Genomic DNA, 20,000 nt, shown 5'->3' on the forward strand with positions numbered 1-20,000 from the left:
GGGCCGGGTTCAGCTCAGGTTCAGTCCAGGTTCAGTCCAGGTTCAGTCCAGGTTTGGCCCGGGTTAGGCTCAGGTTCAGTCCAGGTTCAGTCCAGGTTCAGCTCAGGTTCAGTCCAGGTTCAGTCCAGGTTTGGCCCGGGTTAGGCTCAGGTTCAGCTCAGGTTCAGCTCAGGTTCAGCCCAGGTTAGGCCTGGGTTCGGCTCAGGTTCAGTCCAGGTTCAGTCCAGGTTCAGTCCAGGTTTGGCCCCGGTTCAGCTCAGGTTCAGTCCAGGTTCAGTCCATGTTTGGCTCAGGTTCAGTCCAGGTTCAGTCCAGGTTTGGCCCGGGTTCAGCCCAGGTTAGGCCTGGGTTCGGCTCAGGTTCAGCCCGGGTTCAGCTCAGGTTCAGTCCAGGTTCAGTCCAGGTTCAGTCCAGGTTAGGCCTGGGTTCGGCTCAGGTTCAGCCCGGGTTCAGCTCAGGTTCAGTCCAGGTTCAGTCCAGGTTCGGCCCATTGGTTCACCAGATCTCCACTCAGATACTCAGCCCTGCATCTTTAGGGTTTTTTGGTGTTTTGTTTTTTCTCAGTTTCCAGATAAATAACCACATTTTTGTATCAATCAGAACCTGAGGAAATATAAATTATAGTTTACGGATAATTTTGCTCTTTAGTCGCTTGTGATGAGTAGAAATGAATGTTTTCCATCACTGTTGAAGAATTTTGATCCACTCAAAATTGTTTTAAATCAGCCATAAAGAAGCATTTTATTATGAATGGTCTGTTTAAGGTCATCCCAAGTATCCTAACCCTACTTAAGTTCAGACTTTGACTAGGCCACTCTGAAATTTTCCTTGGTGGTTTTGACTAGTTGGTACCATTGACTTGGTGTGCTTCAGATCCTTGTCCTGCTACATGACCATGATGGAGGAGCTTCTGCTGAAGCCAGAGTTCATGGTTCATTCAGCAGAACGGCAGCTCCAGGCGTCACCCCAACGCCTCCATAACTCACCTTCAGGGTGACTCTGTTGTTTGAAAACTGTGCTTTAGGCTGTTTTCCCACCTGACAGTCCATTAGACTCGGATCAACTGAATCCTCTCTGTCCTCCTTCGAGGACGCTGTGGATTCCTTCTTCATGAAATGTAAACAAAAATGTCAGATTTCAGAGGTTGTAAAATTTCCATTTTGTCTTTGGTAAAAGATCACAAACCATTTCTCCAGCTAGCGCTAAACTGGCTTATTTATTTTGGTAGAATTTACCCAGAATGCCCTGCGCTGTAGTCCACTTCCTGCTTTTATTCCTTGACCGAACCGAGTCAGAGGTTTTAGACGGACCAGAGTTCGATTGTAACTATTTTAAGACTCAGATGTCAGAGAATTTTTTTTCCTGTTTTCAAATTTCTTTCGATTGAAGAATGATGCTGATTTTCAAAATCTTTCAGCCTATTTCATGACATGTACGTGGCTTGAATAACTTTATTTTCTCTTAACTGAACTAATTTGATTCACATTATTTTGTCTGACCTCAATTTATTTGATAATCTGCAGTATTTAGTTAGGTGAGCTAAGAGAGTAAAAACAGAAGAATTCTGTCGGGGGGTAAATACTTTTTCACTGCATCGTTTCGTCCTTGAAAAATAATCATTTTTCACTTGATGTGCTTTCATCCTCCTGGGATGCGGACGGCGCGCAGCTTTTAAAGTTGCTGCCACAGTAGAAATGCGTCACTGGGTCTTAAATCAGGTTTTCTGTGACAGGAGCCGATCAATAGTCCGATGATGTCACTGCCCAGTGAACCCAGACACCAATGATTTCTGATAAATGGTACCAGTTTCACCCATCAGATGGCAACGCATTCACTCACCATGGATACAGTCCAGAGTAAACCTGAAAAGGTTCCCTAAGGGAAGAAAATTGGTAATATGTTGAGAATATTTTTCTGTTTTCATGGCTTTTTGTAAACTGTGACATTCTCTGAAATCCCTTTAAACAAGATCTTCAGTCTGGATTTAAAGGAATGAAAGGAATATATCAGTCGATGTGAGTGATTGCTATATTTGAAGTCACGCGAGGCGTTTAGGGCCGTCTCCGCTGCATTTTTAGGATTTGCATGCTTTGGGCTTTTTTTCTCTGGCTTTGTGTGAAATGAGAAAAAGCTCCTTGATTGAGCCCCAGGCCTCTGAAAACAAATTAAATCTGGCAGCTCAGAGAAGTCGTTCAAACTTTCAAAGGCAGCCTGAAACGCTAAAATCCTATCCAGATTTGTCATCAGTGGTGTGGCCGACATTAGAATATATTCACGGTCCTCTGAGGACGATGTGGATTTACCAGTTTAAATCGATTTACAACTCTGTAAACATAAAGTGTTCCTGGCTGGCAGAAGAAAATCCAGCCCTGCTGTTCTGTGATGAAGGTTACAGCTGCATCACCTGGAATCAAATATTTAGAGGAAACTTCATTTATGTTAGTAATTTATTCTGAAAAGTGAAAACTCATACTATGTAAATTAATTATTCAAACATTTCAAGGTTTTGTTCATCTTCTTGGGACTCCAGGATTTGCATCAATATTTGGTTTGTGTAATTATTAACTATGACTAAGTTATTAATAATTTCATTAATAATAAATTGGAGTTCCTTTAATTTAATTGGTGGTACCACCAGAATATCAGGAATTAGCCAAATATGTTAGTCTCTCATGAAGGAATGAATTGTGAATGTTTTCATTGGCCTTGCTGCCTTCCTGCGTCTGGACTTCCTCCCATTAACTTGGATTGCTCCGGTTGGATGTCAGCTGGGCCAATCAGAGAACAGAAGGATAAGTTGTGGAGGATGATGGTGATGATTTTCTGAGCTGTTTTAGAATCACAGTCTGCCTGTATAGGTTGTAGTTTTATCGATGGCAGCGGAGGAAGTGCAGGAAGCCGTTCAGTCTGTGCTGCTCACGCCTCAGCATGTTGAATGAACATCAACAGGCGCCTCGTTCGGATCGGCACTTCCACAGATGGCTGTTCACAGAGCAGTCAAGTTCTGGTAAACGGCATAGCGTTGAATGGGCGTATTGCATACGTTGTGGCCAAATGTTAGCATCAGGTGAAATTTAATTCATTAACAGAAGCCACGCCTCCAGGAAGCAATCGCTTCTGAACAGCCACGGGTCCAGACTGCCTTCACGAAGCAAAACGTAGAAGAATGGGCTGGATTTTATCAGACTGGGTTTCCATCTGCTGTAAACAAGAACAGCTGACAGTAAGAAATGTTAGTAGAGATTAAAATATAGCACAGTGTGTGTATTTACTTTGTACATCATATTTTAATAACATGAGTCTTCATTTATTTCTACTGTAATTTGTCTAGAGGTACTTGAATGTGCTGAAAATCCTGCAGGATGATCTGGATCACAGCTGAGTTCAGGAAGTTAAAGCAGGTCTCGTCTGGTTGTACGTCTCTCTGAAGATAAAAATAGAAGTCCTGTGTTTCCTTTATTCAGGTCAGGAGAAGAAAAACTGACTCCAATACACTGACCCCCATAAATATAACTAGCACTGGAGAAAAATGCAGCTTCCTTTACTTATTTACCCGTATCAATAAAACTCATCCAGCCACTCGGCTCTGAAGCCAATGTGTCAACTTTTATCTGATTCTCTACAGTTTAAACATTTTTCTGCTCTTGATGACTAATTTTTCAGTCTGAATGTGATGTTTAATCTTTAGATAAAAATAAGTTCAGGAAATGTTTTCAAAGAAAACATATTATTTTGGAAGATATTAATCTTGAAACAATTCCACTATAACTGTGCAGAAGATGTGGAGGATTTAGGTGGTCGTCAATCATCGCTGCCTCAGTGATTTCTTCAAAGATGTATTCTGGAGTCTGAATATCAATGAGTTTTAGTTTTTTACTTGCATAAAGTTCCTTCAAACGCAGCATGTAAACAGTCTCCACCTGTCAGATCAGGTGTAAGGTTCTAGTAAACAAGAGAGCGCTGCTAATTAACCTTCATCCCATGGGGAACGCTCAACTTCTTGAAGTTTCGTTCAGTGGTGAAACACGAGGAGGAAGACTAGACAAAATGCAGTCTCATTAGAATCAAATGTTTTATATGCATTCAATTTATAAAACTTGACTTTTTATTCTGTATAATTATGTAAAGAAGTTTTGTTTTTTACTTTAATGTGCCTGTAAATGTGGAGACCTTCTGGTGACCCAACACAGAGCAATCGGCTCCAGACGGAGTTAACCAGCTAACTGTTTGACATGATCAGAGGAGTGTAACTTTACTAGTTTAGCTATTGGCAGATGGTTTATAGATACCGCAGGTCCTCTGTGTAAGCTGCCTGGTTCTCTGCTGGTTCTTTCTGTTCTGCTCCATTTTCCTGCTCATCCTGGGTTTTCTCCTGAAGAGCTCCTTATTATTTTTTACTAAAACTCTTTGCCACAGTCCGTCTCTGCACTGGGCTCCTTCGTTAACCACAAAACACCGGAGTTCCTTCAGTTCCTCCTCTTCATCAATGAAACGGTTCCCCCTCCCAGTGTCTCGGATGTTCACCATGTTTGGTAGCATCGATGTGCAGCAGCTGATCTCTGGTTAGGATGAGCAAGACGACCCTTGGTGGAGTAGGAACCGTCTTACTGGTGCAAATCTAAGAGTTTCCACAGCTTAGAACACAAAGCGTTGATGAATCTGCTGCCATAAAATAAGACAGTCCAGCATCTTCCTCATGTCAAATAACATGAAGAGTAGAGAAACAAAATGTTTCACTCCTATGCTGTGCAGTAATAAAGATCCCAAAACATTGACTTAGTTGTCCTTAAGCCACTTTATAACTGGTTTGGTGGTATGATGGGATCATTGTCCAATTAGAAGACCTATTTGTGGTCAGCCTTTAACCTCTTGGCTGATTTAATGAGATGTTTTAATGAAAATCACTTGGCAACATCCTGCTGTCATCACCTGAACAAGCTCTTTGAGAAAAGTTAAAATGTATTTTAAAAACAGAAGAATCAGTCCAGATGGCGTCTTCTGAAGTATGTTTTCCAGGAACTGCACAAGTGATCATCTCAGTGCTTTACAGAAAAATGGAAAAAGAACACATTAAGTTTTTATACTTAATCAAATAATAAGTGTGTCTAATAATTATTCATATGAGCTAGATCTCTCTGAATTCTCCTTAGGGGGGGGGATGTGTGTGTGTGTGTGTGTGTGTGTGTGTGTGTGTGTGCACCAGAACCCCTCGTGGGATAAGTGTGTCGGAGGATGGATGAATGGATAAACTTGAGCTACACCTCCATTAAAAACAAAGGTTTCTGTTCTGAATGATCTGAAGTCCGATCTGTTCAGGTTCTGTGATCCAGAACAGCTAACAAGTATTTCAAGTTTTCCTTTGGGAAATTGGATCATCAAAGCTAAAAGTTGTATTTTAAATCTGTCAATTGTAATATTAAATGTTTCTATTGCCATTTTTAACAAAAAAAAATCTAATTAATTATAAATCTCCTGTGGGATTGAAAGGAAAAATGCAAAACCTGACAGGAAACTCATTAGCGGGTCATTGGAGTACATTTAAAATGTCCATTAAGTTCAGGAATGATAAATGGACAAAAGGCAGATTAATAAAAACTAAACAAATGAAAAAGCCACAGAAATAAACTTTAATTAAAGCTTCAAGCAGCCTCGAGCAGCCCTCGCAGCTCAGCGCCGCTCCGGCCTATTGGCCACCGCAGGGTCCCAGCACCGCCGCCCGCCAGCCCCCGTGGATGCTCTCGCGCAGCTCCCGCACCCGTCCGCCAGACCGTACTCATCAATGAGTTCTGCAGCGCTCCCCGATGATGCACCAAAAATCTGGTGCAGATCGGCCGATGTAGCGAGGAGATATAGCGGTTTCATTAACCTAGGGGGCGCAGTGGAGTCAAATTACAATGTAATGCTATTGGGCTCTTTAGAGGTTCACCAGAGTCAATCATAAAAAGTCTGGTGCAAATCGGATGATGCATGTGTGAATTAGACACGATCATAGATATATGGGGAGCATTGCTATTCGCTGTTTAGCCACGCCCACACAGCTCAGCCAGCAGCCAACATTCACAGAGGTCATCATGTCATTTTATGTCAGTTGGCACAGCATTCAACCCATTTGAATCATAGAGTAAAAGTAAGACACCCAGCAGAAAAAACAGGTGACTTCCTGTTGGAAGGGGGTGGGGCTTAGGTGATGTCATCAGTTGACCATGTTAATGTGATCAAGGCTGGTCTATAATGAGACATGGGAAGTCTGACCTGGCATTTGGAAGTTATTGCACATGCATGTTTCATGGAGAAAAGTCAAAGTTTGACACTTAGCCACGCCCACATGCTTTGATGTACGAGAGATCTTTTGATAACTTTTCATCTACAATGTCTCAACAGTGTGCTGAGTTAGTTTGAAGTCTGTATCTCAAAAGCTGTAAGAGGAGTTCGATCAAATGCGATGTGTATGAAAAACAGGAAATGGCGGGTTTGATCCAAAATGGCCGACTTCCTGTTGGATTTGCACCATGGGTCCAAGAGACTTTTTTGTACGTCCTGACAAGATACACATGTGTACCAAGTTTCATATTTCTAGGTTAAAGCATGGCTTGGGGCTGATCATTTAAAATATTCTAGGGGGCGCTGGAGAGAAATTAGGCCATGCCCATCAACAACTGTTATGTCAAAATTGTGGAATCTAAAGCCAAACGTATAGCAATGGCGTTACAGGTCACTTCGCCACGCCGCCACGCCCACCTCCTCCATCAAAAACAAACGGGGTTGGAATCCACATTACACCAACATGTTTTCTGTCTGTGGACACAGTTTCATCTTGATTAGGTCAAAGGGGTCAAAAACGGACCGTTCAGAGTAAAACATGACACTTCCTGTTCTCAGGGGGCGTGGCCTAAGTGATGTCATCATTTAGCCATTGGGTATTGTAGGGCACCTGATGATGATCAAATACTGAAAGTTTGGTGCCTCTCTGAGTTATACCAGTTTTGAGTTTCATGGCAAGTAGGTGAACTTTGACCCCTGGTCACCCCTTCATCATGCACGAAAACTCACCATTTTGATAACTTTTAATCGGCCATGACTTATGAACGATCTGACCGAGTTTGAAGTTTGATCAAATGCGAAGGCTGTAAACGGCCAAAATGGGGTCAGAATCACAACTTCAATCCAAAATGGCCGACTTCCTGTCATACTTCCACTATGACATTAATTGTAAATTCTGAGCATCTTGGGGAGCTCTACAAGTGTACCGAATTTCAAGTCTCTACAATGAAGTAAGTTAATAGGAAAGGGTCTTTTGAAAATTGCTAGGTGGCGCCGTTGAGCCATTTCTTTAGCGATTTTTGCAACGACCTTAAAAAACGTAATTTTCACGCAGACTTGACGCATCCGCCAAGTTTGGTGAGTTTTTGAATATGTTAAAGCCCCCAAAAAGCCAATTTATTTTACGGAAGCATAATAATTTACAGCACAATTTCAATAGGCCTTCGCAGCGCTTAGCTGCTCGGGCCTAATTATGTTTTTATTGACTGAATTACTTTGATGGATTTAAACATTTGTGACAAAAAAAAGCCAAAGCGAATATTTTTCCTTGGCGCTGTGTATAAATGATCTCCTGAAAGTTTAACCTCATCCATGTTATTTGTTTTGACATGAATCTGTGTTGCTAACCAACGTGTCGTGTCTCGGCGTTGTTCGTCTTTAAGGTGCGGCTGTTTGACCTCCTGCTGGGTTTTCACTGTCACTCTGAAACCAAACAGGAACTTCGTCTCATCTGAGCCTCTTCCTGCTCTCGCTCTGCCGTCTCTGCAGAAAATGTTTAATTGCAACTAGTTATTCACCAATCTGCTCACCAGACCTTTCTGATTAAATTTCAGGTCAACTGACTATGGAGCAACGTACCAGAAGCTGAACGACAAAGTGGGAGCGAAGACGATCCTCAGCTACCTGTATGTGAGCCCCAACAACAAGAGGAAGGTGAGGCTGTTGCTCTCAGTCCAGTTTGTGTAAGAGCTGCTCTTGTCTGCTGCTCAGCTCCGGTGACAGACTGTGAAATGTCATTTACAGCTGATTGTGCTGATGTCTGACTCGTTGTTCTGGGTTGTCAGGAAGACGCTCAGAACAGACCTGATTGTTTGTTCACATGTAGATCCCACTAAGACTCGCAGGACGAGCTGTTCATGCTGATGAAATGGAAATCATTTGATTGGATATTTGAGGTTTTTGTCATGGAGCGGTTAAAACCATCTGTTTTTAGTTTTATTCTAATCATGTGGGTTAAAAACAAAGCAGGAACAAAGGAGATGACAGAAACCCTGGAAGATCTGGCAGTGATGTGGGAAACCGTCAGGACACAACCAGAGAGGTGGTTACTGGTGTTACTGGTTGAGCAGCTTGGAAGTTAGAATGAAGAGGTGAAGACCAAGAAGAGCACTAACAATCTAACTAAAGCACAACCAAGAAAACCTTAACATCATGATGCATTCATGCCTTTAATTTTAACTTTAATGATGAGAAAAAAAAACAAATTAAATTTTTATATATATGAAACATAAACACTGACTCACATCCTTCATACTGCTGAAGGATAACATCCTGAATATGGCTTATAAGTTTAATTACTGATTTATTTATGCACTTATTTAAAACCCTGGGTGTTTATTCACTTCTTTATGTACAGGCAGATAAATTAAATACTGATTTGTGCTCATTTTGCAGTTCTGCTCACAAGTACAACAGAAACATTTGAAACACCAAATGTCTTCCTGTTGTTGGTTCTCAGATCTGCAGATCAAATCTGGACTTCTCAACGCAAAGTCATTTTCAGTTTTTAGACAGAAGGAGATGCTGAAAACTATTTACAGTTTATTTCAAGTATTTGTAATTTAACTCTCCTGAAAACATCCCAATCCTTCTGTGGATGATTTTTGTCCTGATGTAAACGGCCAGAGCCACATCAACACTCTGTAGTCAGACGGAGCCAGTGCTCAACCCTCCCTGCTGTAGATTTGGTACTTTTGCCCAGAAACATGAAGGAATAAATGTTTGGATGAATGAAATGCTCGATCAGTCAGACAGGAAGCTGAGCAGGTAATTTCTTTCCTCCTGCTAATTGGTGGCCATTTGGAGCTGAACACGGCGGTGTGGTTCCAGACGCTGTGGACGAAATCAGATGGTCCTGGATCCAATCTGCTCTGAGACGTGTGTTTGAAACCGGATCAGATGCTCCATGCAGGATTAAAACAGGAAACTCCATTAAATTCTGTCATGTTTTGTAATCCAAGAAAAGAGAAAATGATATCCCAACAGAACCGATCCTGTCCTGCAGCAGAAGTGGAAATAAATCTGATTTGATGAGAATTCCTGTTTTTTTTCCAGCAGCTTTGGAAAAGCTCTCAGTGCAAATCAGAGGCAGCACATCAGTTATGATGAGTGTTAATGACTTTTTCTCAGCTCTGGTCCATTTAGGAAAATTAACTCGGGTTCCATTATCACTCTGGGCCACTACTGTATTTTATGCATGTCCGTTTTCAGTGGATATAATTCTGTAATTATTCCAAATGTTTCTCCCTGACACAGCAGCAGCGGTTCTCTCTTGTCCGACCTTGTTGTGTCCATTCAGACTCTCCAGCCTCTGGAGAGTTGAACATCACAGAGCTCAGATCTTTGTTCCCATCATGGATGCAGATATGCTGTTTAAAAAGCTGCTCTGATGAGCTGGACAGCACAAAGACTGCTGCATTATTTTAACTCTCTCATTTCATCAACATCTCTGTTGTGTTTCTCCCTGTGTGTCATGAACTGAATTCAATCAAACTGAAAGGCAGAGCGAGAGTAAAAACTCCATTTTTACAAGCTTTTGTTGTGTTTGCGTTGAGAGAGGTGGGACCTCGGCAAAACCACTTAAAAGGTTCAGAAGCTGTTTTAATTAGGCAGCGCTGCAGAGGAACAACAAGAGATCACAACAGCTTCAAGTCCCAAAAAATATCACGCAGTCGAGCCAAAACGCCATCTAAACCCAGAACAATTGGAATGCATTGTGGGAGATGTAGTTTGTAGTCAATTCGTGCTCAAAACCTATTTTACGTCAATCATCTGCCTATAAAATGCTGGGGGGGCCACATAAAATGACATGGCGGGCCACAGGTGCCCCGCGGGCCTTGAGTTTGACACATGTTCTCTAAACCCAGAGCAGCGAGCAGATGAAGGTCTGCAAACAGCTTGGCAGGATTGGTGAGACCAGACCCAGGAACAGATGAGTCAGAGTAAAGCTGGATGGAAACAGGCTTTTGTTTCTCCATATATCGGCTCACATGTTTGCTGTTTGTCTGCTTTCTGCCATCACGCTCGCTTCCCTTCATGCAGACATGAATACTAATAATCTGAGTCTCACGCGGTTTGAACTCCTTCCTCTCACTCTGCTCGTTGCAGTAGCGTGGCTCTGTGTCAGGACTTGAAGGTAATAAAAACAACAGTGAGTCACAGTAGCATCACCGGGAACCCCAGGGGGCCATCATCACTGTAGGTGTTGTCACACTCAGTAAATTGAATCGAAACTGACGGCCAATTTAACAGAGACCCGTGTTTGGCCTTTTTCTGTCAGAGGCTGCTGTCCTACATGTTCATCCTTCACAAATCTCATGAAAATTAATGAATTACTAACAAGCAGCACCTTATTCAGAAAACCTGTTCATTTAAAACAGGTGTGAGACAGAAGCATGTGGAATGAATGACAGTGTCACAATTCATGAAATTCATTCTCCTGCTGGTGTTTATTAAACATCATCAAATTCCCCACAAACCTCTAAAGGAGCGCCACCTGGTGTCCAAACAAAGTAACATGAGTGTTTGTTAAACATCTGGTGTAAGTAACTTTCTCCATCAGCTGGTTTTCATAGACTCAGTTTGAAACTGAAATGCTCTAATAATGGAAGCAGACCAGACTAACCAAACACTGATCTTTGCTGTGTTTGGCTCAGAGAACCATCTAAACTAAACACTTTGGTGACAAAATGAACAGAGCAAATGAACCGAAGGTTTTGGAAGTCACTCCGTTTTTTTTCTCAGCCACAGTCGTTTTGGCTCCTTGTCTGTGAATAGCTGATAGAAACAACCTTTGATTGCAGAAATAATCCTGTTTCACTTTGGTGTCGTGTTCAGCACATGCTGCTGCAGCTGAAAGTTCAGCTTTGTGTGACTGTGCTGCACATGCAGCCATGAGAAGCTCAAAATACCTGAACTTAATGAACAGACGCCTGTAAGTTTGTGATTATGGAAACAGATGAAGAGATTTACTGAAACTTGAAAAGCATAACTTGGTTCATAAAGTTTTCCACCAAAACAAGCAGCTTCACATGCAACTCTTGCTGTCAGAAGTTGCTACCATCACCAGGAACAAAATAGATAGTTGACATTATGTTGCATAAGCGTCACGTTGTTTTCAGACGTCTTTGTGCTTTACTGCCCCCTTGTGGTGGAGTTTTTTTCAGTCCATTTCCAGAGAGGACGCATGGAAAAAAGAAATCTTCTTGCATTTTCAGGCTCAGCTCCTATTAAAACAAGTTTCTATGTGTTGCAGCAGTTTGAAGACAAACTGATCGTATTCCTGTAAGGATTCTGCATCTGACACTGACTGCCAGCTTCCTTCTTCCAGCCACACAAGCAGGTAGATTTGTAAAGGAGGGTAGGAGACACGGCAGGGTTTTGATTCTTGTTCGTGCCCCCATGGAGGGTCCCATGTGACTTCTACTGGTGGGAAACAAAAGCCTCTCTTTTTACTGCAAGAGCGGGAGTAAATCAGACCTTTGAGGCTGCTGGAGACCAGGGGAATAAAACACCAGGGAGGGAGCGCCGGCAAATAAACTGACGGAGAGCAAGAGAGCGAGGAGGAGTGGAGAGGGGAGGAAAAGGGCAGCAAAAAATGGATAAATAGAGGTCTGGCCTCGGGGTCAGTGACAGAGAAAACAGGCTGGCAACACAGCAATTACATCAATTTTCATATTGTGGCTCCATGCTGAGCCCATGCATGTGAGATCAGAGCTCGAGCACACATAAGGGGAAATAATTCAGAGGTTTTGCCTGAGATTTTTTGTGAGAGCACACAATTACAGTAAATTGTCTAGGAAGCTGAGTGCTTGCTTTAAAAAAGAAGCTCACATATTGCAGTCATACAAATGGGTATAGCCTCTAATGGTTGGGAAACAAAAGGGAATTTTCTGGGGAGGCATTGAGTGACAGATGGATTCAGCTTCTGCTTTGCTCTCAGCTTGAGTGTTCTCTGTGAGGAATGCATAATACGGCTCTTTCTCTTAAATTCACAGACTTAAACAACAGCAGCAGAGCTCAGGCGTCTTCCTCACAAAGGCCTCGGTTGCCTGCCAGTCCATGTGGGTGGACCTTTGGGTTTACATTTTCACAAACACCCCCCTACACACACACACACACACACACACACACACACACACACACACACATGATTTCAAATATTAAAAGTCATATATTACATGTTAGACTGCAGCACAGCCATCAGGCAAACCCTTAGTAAAACCTTCTTACTGTCTGTATTAAAAATACTACTTATGACTTTATAATTATTTCAGTTTGTTGGTTTTCAGCTTTTAGAGTCAAGCTGTTCATTATAATTGCTTCAGTTTGCTTGTCAGAAATGGATTGCAATGAATCCTTTGAACACTAAAAGGTTTTTGTCAGCTGCTCTGATAGGAAGACAAACTTTTTGAATAACCGAGCACATCAGTTCACAAACATTTCCTTATTTTAATATATGTTGCCATATTTGCTGAATTGAAATCTGTGTATTTAACATCAGTGCAGCTGGAAGCAGAAGTCTGAAACCGAAAAGAAAGAAAGAAGGTAGCCAAATGGAAGTCAGCCATGATTAATTTCACGTCTTCTTCTGAAGTACATGAACAGAAAAGAATAGCATACTTTTTAGTTTTGTTATGCATCTCGCTTGAAGTCCTGGTTCTGATCTTTAAAGCCCATTCTTACCATAATTTATTGCCCTCATTGTTCTCTGGAAGCCTTGTAATCTATTTAGAGAAAGCTAAGAGCCTCTTCCTGCTTTTTATCAAAGCTGGTGGAGTTCTGCAATGGAATTAAGGAGATTCACAGAAAATGAGGCGTATTTGTAGTCTTGTCTGACTGCAAGTCATTAAAAAACTACATTCACTGTCTTTAGATTTTATCTGAGCTAAAGTTAAGTTATTACACAGTTATTACTGTTGGATCCTACAGGCATGTTGTGAAGGAAACTGGTTTTGGCGTCATGTGTTCAGGTCTTACCCATGACTCCTGATGAAAGGTAGACATAAAAATATGGATTGGTTGATCATTTGAAAGCATCTCCTTTCAAGCTCAGCTCTCATTTCCTCACACCACACGCTGCTGCTCTCTGTCTCTGTGTTTAGCGCCTTTACCTCAGCTCCTCTGACTGGGTCCCACCATGAACCACAGCTTCCTCAGGTTCCTCAGAGAGTCGTTGTGGTTGGTGATGCTGGAGGCAGGAAGGATCTCCTGTAGCAGTCAGTCTGAAGAGGCTTCTGACTGAAGACTGTTGCAGTCTCATGACCATAATGGCTTGGTAACAGCAGAGATGACATTTCACAGGAATGACATCATGAGTTTTTGGGTATCTCTGCTAATCCAGCTCATATGCTTTTGCTGCTCCTCTTTAAATCTCTGTGTTCAGTAGTCATGAGCTTCAGTCTCTCAAACTGCCTGTCAGTTGATTCCTGCTGTTATTCTTCACTTCTGCTGTCGATCCATACAGCTTCCCTTATTTTTGTGTGAAATTCTGCATTTTAAATTCATAATTTACCATCCTGCCGTGTGTTGATTATCCCTGTGCCGATAAGAAGGAAATGGACCTGCAACCTGTAGCTTAAACATAAAAATACAGAAAACACATGAGGTTTGGAAAAAGTAAATTAGGAAACATAACTTCAAATGGTCCATCTCATTTCTGGATTGTTTCCGTCCAGAGGTCCTCATTCTGTTAAGTTGAGTATTTCAGGTCCTTATTACACACATATAATTCATTATTTTTGATGTGGCAATCTGTGATGTGAAGTGGTGGAAATATTAAATTCACAAATCAATTCATGCCACTTTCTGTTTCACCAGTTGAAACAGAGTGCTTTTACTTTGAAAGCGGCAAGAAACTGTAAGGAAAAATCAATATTTATGAAGGATGAATATTCAAAAGGGCAGAGAGCAAAAATAACTTTTATTACTTACTTTCAGCAGAATGTTGCATAATCTCGCCTGCAGCAGAATTGTGAAGTTGTTGCTGATCAGCCGGTCATTACAGCGCTTGCTTGCCTTCACCAGACGTACCTGGAGCTATTCCACCTGCTGCAACCACAGCATGCTGATATTAACTCATGTAGGTGAAGGATTCAGAGAGGAAGTGCTGCAGAAGGGAGGTGAAGCATCTGCTATCTGCCGGCTTTTCCAGGCCACATGCTGGAAGAATCGCAGCCGATCAGCCATGCTCTGCTGGCTGCGCGGCTGCACAGCAACACGAGCAGCAGTCGATGGTTTTGTTGGGAGGTGGTGTGTCGGTGGGTCTGTGAGGGAACGTAACATCTGTTGGGCCCGAGGCAAGAATCTCCAAACGGCTACGCCGAGCGGAGCAGCAAAACGCCTGGAGCCGGTGAGGCTGAGGACGAGCGGCAGGCTGGGATGGAAGAGGGAGAAGAAGAAGGAAGGTCTTTTATGATTCTGACTCTTTATTGTCCACTCAGGAAGTTAAAGTTGAACAGATTGGTGTTTTCCTCCCAAAGCGACAAAATGTTCCAATCTAACTGGACTTTGTTCGCTTTGCAGACGACAAATGTTCTCCTTTCTGAGAGTCAATTACAGTTAAAGTTACAATTATTTAATAGTGTCTTTATTTATCGGCAGCCAATTTAAGTTTTAATTGTAAAGACAAAAGGGAATGTCTCAAATTTGGACGTTGTAAAAAGCCATTTTTCCGTTCAGCAGGAGTGAAGAAAGTGTTTGGCTTTCATGTCCAGGTTGTTGTCTTTATCCCTGAGATTTATATAACATTTGTGATGTCAGCAATGGTGACATCTGACGCTATGCATGCTGGGAGAAGCCCCTCGATCAGCCCGTTAGTAAACTGGAAGTCCAACACAATAATTGTACTAAGTTATTTGTGACAACTTTAATAACCTGCCCATGGACAAAAACTACAGAACAAGGTGGAGGCTTCTTTCTGAAATGGACATTTCTTTGGTTTTGAGAGGTTTTAGAAGTGAGCGCTCCCACCAGAAGATAAAACTCTTCCACTGAAGAGTCGATCAGAGTCCTGCTCATCAGAGACAGAGTCATCAGCAAACGCCACGAAGCGCCTGCTCTTATTCAGAGAACAAAATGAATAAAAATGGTGAAAAGTCGCAGCAGTAGTGGAAGATTGAAGTACTTCAGATTAAACACCTTCACTATCCGGTATTTGTTAAAACAGATTGATGAGCTAAATCCTGGTTAATGTGGTTCAACAGATGGCTAGCTAAAATATATGAAGATCAAAGCCAAAGAAAAGTGTTCTGCCCAATCTGCTGACCCTCATCATCAACACCTCGGTTAGCCCTGTTAGCTAACCGTAAGAGTCTATTTGCTTTGGTTGCAACATCCCAGCATTTATAACATGTTCGCACAATTTCTTCAACATAATTCATGAAATTCCTCATGTCACATTTAGAAACAGATTTTTTGACTATTATTTAAGATTACTCAAATTGAATAAAAATCTTTTTGATCTTACAACACATTCTGAATTGGATGGAGCTCTGGACTTTGACTGGGCCGTTCTAAGAGAAGAACTAAACAAGCAGATAAGATTGGAGTCAGGACCCAAAGTGTGGTCGTAAATCAACAAGTGTTTGGTCTTGAGATTCTGGTTGGAAATTAAAACAAAATGATCAAACTAGTAAAGGTTTCTTTACGTGAAACAGAATTTTGTGTTTTTATGAGCCATGCACCAAAACCTTTTTATGATATTCTATGCCTCTCTTCAATTACCCTTAATAGTTTTTGGACTGTAAATATTGATACGTGTATGACATTTGTGAAAACAGGCTGACTTTTAGAAAGACCTGAAACCAGTGCTTTGGTAAATACTCACCAGAGGGTAAATGTAAAGTTATTAATTGATGGTTGCTGCTGGAAGGAGTCATTATTTCTCTGGTTCAAGTCACGTCAGATCAGATGTCTGGAGAAGGAGACTTCCTGTAGTTTGTTGTCTGGGATCATCCGTACGTAATGAACCTGTATGTCTGGGTTTCCATTCACGCCTCGCCGGCCTTCCGGCCTCAGCGCCGCCACCAGGGGCGGCTAGCCGAGCCGAGATGGAAACCCAATTATACTGAAAGGCGGAAGCTGACATGTTTGTCAGGTCTGGCAGGGCCTGGGTGAGCTAAAATGTCAGGCAGCGTTCAATTAGCAGCAGGCTTAAATGCCTCAGATCAAGAGACAGGAGTTACGTTTAATAAGTCGGATCAAACAGCTGAGAGCACCTGGTCGATGCCGAGGAAGAGGAGAGGTAATAATTATGGATATGTATATCAACTCTTTCATGTCCTGCACTGAGAGACACGGGGCTGAATGGGGTTTGATGGAGAGTGTTTGACATGAATATTCATTGATAAAAAGCAGTGAGAGTGATTTGATTTGCTGCATGCCGTCAGTGCAGACGCTCTGCAGAGTTAACTCGGTTCCACATGGATTCACACCGGTCGGACTGCAGGGCTGTTAACTCATCAGTGCTTTCGGTGGACTCCTCTGTGTCAGCATTAACCCGGGTGCTGCTCATCGTCTCATTCAGCGCCGTGCGAATGGGTCGCCGCTGTGATGGTTGAGACAAATCCACTGGTAGAAAGATGTTTGATCAAATCAACTTCAGAGTGAAAACAGCTTCAGAACAGATACCGTTTTCACATGATGAGGTAACTATCAACCAAAATCCTCAAAGGTCATAGCATAATAAAAAAATAGCAAAAAAAGTATCAAATATTCTTTGAAATAGTTAAAGATGGAATACTAAATTCCAGCTCAACAGCTTTTGGTTCCAAAGTCTGATGGTTGTGGAGCAAAAGCTGTTCAGCACGCAGACATTGACTCTCTGCTGCTGTGCTTCTAAACACAGAATAGTTTAGTTTAATTTAGCCACTTTACTGTGATACCCCTAAATAAAATTCTGAAACTGAAGGTTACTCCTGATTGAGTAACTCAGGAGTTACTGAATCATAGAGTTAATCTGTGATCTGACCTTTAGGAGCAGCTAATGCAGCCGTCCAGTTTCTGGCTCCCAACATTACAGAACCACCATCATGATTGGACCAGCAGACCGGAGAGGCAGACGGGTTTACAGACGTTTGCAGCAGGGTCGTGTTTTACAGCAACATCCCAGAGCTCTGTTCAGTCCATCATCTGGACATGGAGGGAGGATGGACCATCTGAGAACCTTTTGCAATACACAACAATGACTTTATGTGGAAAGTGGAAGAGACGCAGCGTTGAAGCTGATGTCACGCAGCTCCACTTCCTCTGTTGATCAGAATGTTTGTGTTAAAATGTGGATAAAGATGAAAGCAGTGGGCTGGATCTTTATGTCCAGATTCCACAGGAACAGTATTTTTCCATGAATGAACTGAACTTCTGGTTTTTCTCCATGTTCCTGCCTTACGTTTGCGACTAAAGGGGGTTGGCATTGACAACAGGAGGCTTTGAGACCTTTAGCCCTTCCAGCATGTTTACCGCTGACATTTATCAACCCCTTGTGAATACTTTACTCCCTCCTGGCTGGAGCTGCTCCCCTTTCTCTGCCCTTTGGCTTCAATTATGGGACTCAGTTCCTCTGACTTAAGCACAACCTGGAGCTAACTTTAGCTTTTTCCCTCAGCCTGCTGATACAGGGAATAATCCACTATTGCCTCCGTGGCTTGCTGGGGCATTAGCACAAAATAACCCAGAATTCAATCCGCTCACACAGAGAAGTAATACGGAAAGTAGAGGTGATTTTGGGGAGCGTTTGGTTGTTTACTTCCTGTCAGTGACAGACTTCCTGACTTGTTTTCTGATTCACCAGAATATGTGAAATATTGAGGACAGAAACTCTGGGCCAAGGCCAAAAGGACGCCGTGTTTCTGTTGGGTTAAACGAAGCCTGGATAAAAGGTTGGCAGGACGAGACGTCACAGATCTGTACAACACTAAAGATAGACGTTCTGAACTGGGTCAAAAGATGACCTTTGATGACCAGGATAATCATTTCTAGGCCCATTAATGCAGGCCGGGCCGAAGCCAGAACTCACTGGAAGGACGACAGCCTTACATGGCTGGTAATGAGACAGGAGGATAACTAGTTCTAACTAGTCCTCTGCTGTCCAGCAGCAACCAGGAAGCACCTGGTTATATAAAAAGTTTTGTTGTTTAATACACGGCAGTTCTAAAACAACTGAAGGTAACAGTTAATTCATTGTGCTACCAAATGGCACTGACTGGAAAAGTCATACCTGTAACCTGTAAATCACCATAAACACACGTATCCAACTGGTGGATCATTTTCTTTTTTATTAGATAAGAATCATGAAATACTGAGTCCTTCCAGTTTTTTTTTTTTTTTTTGCTTTTACCATGGTGTTAGGATATTTCTAAGAGTTAGAAGTAAAAATTTGTTTCTCTTTTAAGATCTAGGAATTATTAATTATGAAACAGGTTGTCTTCACTTTATTTACTCCTTTGATGATCTTTTTGGTTCTTGTTTTCTTTTCTCAGCACATAATTTAACACGAGTTGAGCTGAGGAAGTACATTTAAAATGCAGCCTTCTTTCTGCTTCTCATCTGGATCTGCAGTGAGGAACCAGTACCTCCAGTGTGATGAAGCCAGTGTCCAGTAGCAGGTTCAGCATCAGGGTTGTTTTCAGCTGGAGATGGAGTGAAGCCGTTTGGTTCCTCCGCTCCTGTGAAACCAAACCAATCAGCTGTGAAAGGCCAATAACAGAGGCTGCCTTTTATAGGCCGAGTCATATTAGCCATTGCTTTATTAAAAGTATTGATCAGCTGGAGTTACTTGTTAAAATGAGTAAGAAGGAGAATGATTGTCCCTGAAATGCATGAGAACAGCAGATGGCTGCAGGTCAGGATGCTGTTGGTTATTGGCAGGAAAAGCTTGAATTTTATATTTAGTTTGGATTTCCATGCTGCATGCTCCTTTAAACATAAACATCTCTGTTTTATTTTAGGCTTTGCATTCTGTAAAACATTCACAAAAAGGCAAATCCTCCATCTTCTCCCACTATTGTTGTTTTATGGAGCTGAATATGTATCTTTATATGATTCTGGCTCGTGTCCTGCAGCAGCCTGCATCGGTTATGTTTGCAAAGAATAATATGGAATCCTGATCCTGTTTCAGAAATACAGCGATGCACCTCATTTCTTTAAAACCATTTACATATTTCTGCAGAATGAACAGTTTTCTTCCTTCTGATGAATGCAGATGTCGGTAAGGATGCCAGCATAGTTAGCGTAGCATAATCTAGACGATAGCAGAAACACAGCGGCCGGGTGGAAAGCGGCCTGCTGCTGGGCTGCAGCTCAGAGTGAGACAAACACTTTGGATTGGGCTGTTCGACATGTTCTGCACGCATGTGGCATTAAAACCGCCGTCTCTGATTGATGAACTGGTGCCGGCGGTTCTGCCCACCGTGGCAGCTCTAACAGAAACGAGTCCTGACAAATGACTCGGCAGCATGAGGGATCAGAAACGTTCACGCCAGACGGCAACACGCAGAGAAGGATATCGACGGCGAGAGCAGCGTGCTCTCAGATTCTCTCTGCTGTCTGACGACATAATGGCCACGCAGAGTCCGTCCTGCAAAGAGCCATTTTGAAACCAAATGTGAGTCCTGGAGCGCGAAGCAGGAACTTTACTTGCACAATTTTCATCGAGTTGTTGGCGGAGAAGCCGTTGCTGGAGC

At 42.3% G+C, this 20,000-nt stretch overlaps 1 protein-coding gene across 4 annotated transcripts in view; it reads left to right on the forward strand.

Moving 5' to 3' along the window:
* The window catches only part of sorcs1 (sortilin-related VPS10 domain containing receptor 1), a 91,126-nt gene that overhangs the window by 14,608 nt on the left and 56,518 nt on the right, over positions 1-20,000 (forward strand). For all 4 annotated transcript variants that reach the window (XM_015039650.1, XM_015039639.1, XM_015039659.1 and 1 more), the window contains exon 3: positions 7,875-7,974. In XM_015039650.1, coding sequence (XP_014895136.1) covers positions 7,875-7,974 — 100 coding nt within the window. The remainder of the gene's footprint in view (positions 1-7,874; positions 7,975-20,000) is intronic.

Source organism: Poecilia latipinna, unplaced genomic scaffold (genome assembly GCF_001443285.1).
Source record: "Poecilia latipinna isolate Pla-1442-1.1 unplaced genomic scaffold, P_latipinna-1.0 Scaffold29, whole genome shotgun sequence".
NCBI lineage: Eukaryota > Metazoa > Chordata > Actinopteri > Cyprinodontiformes > Poeciliidae > Poecilia > Poecilia latipinna.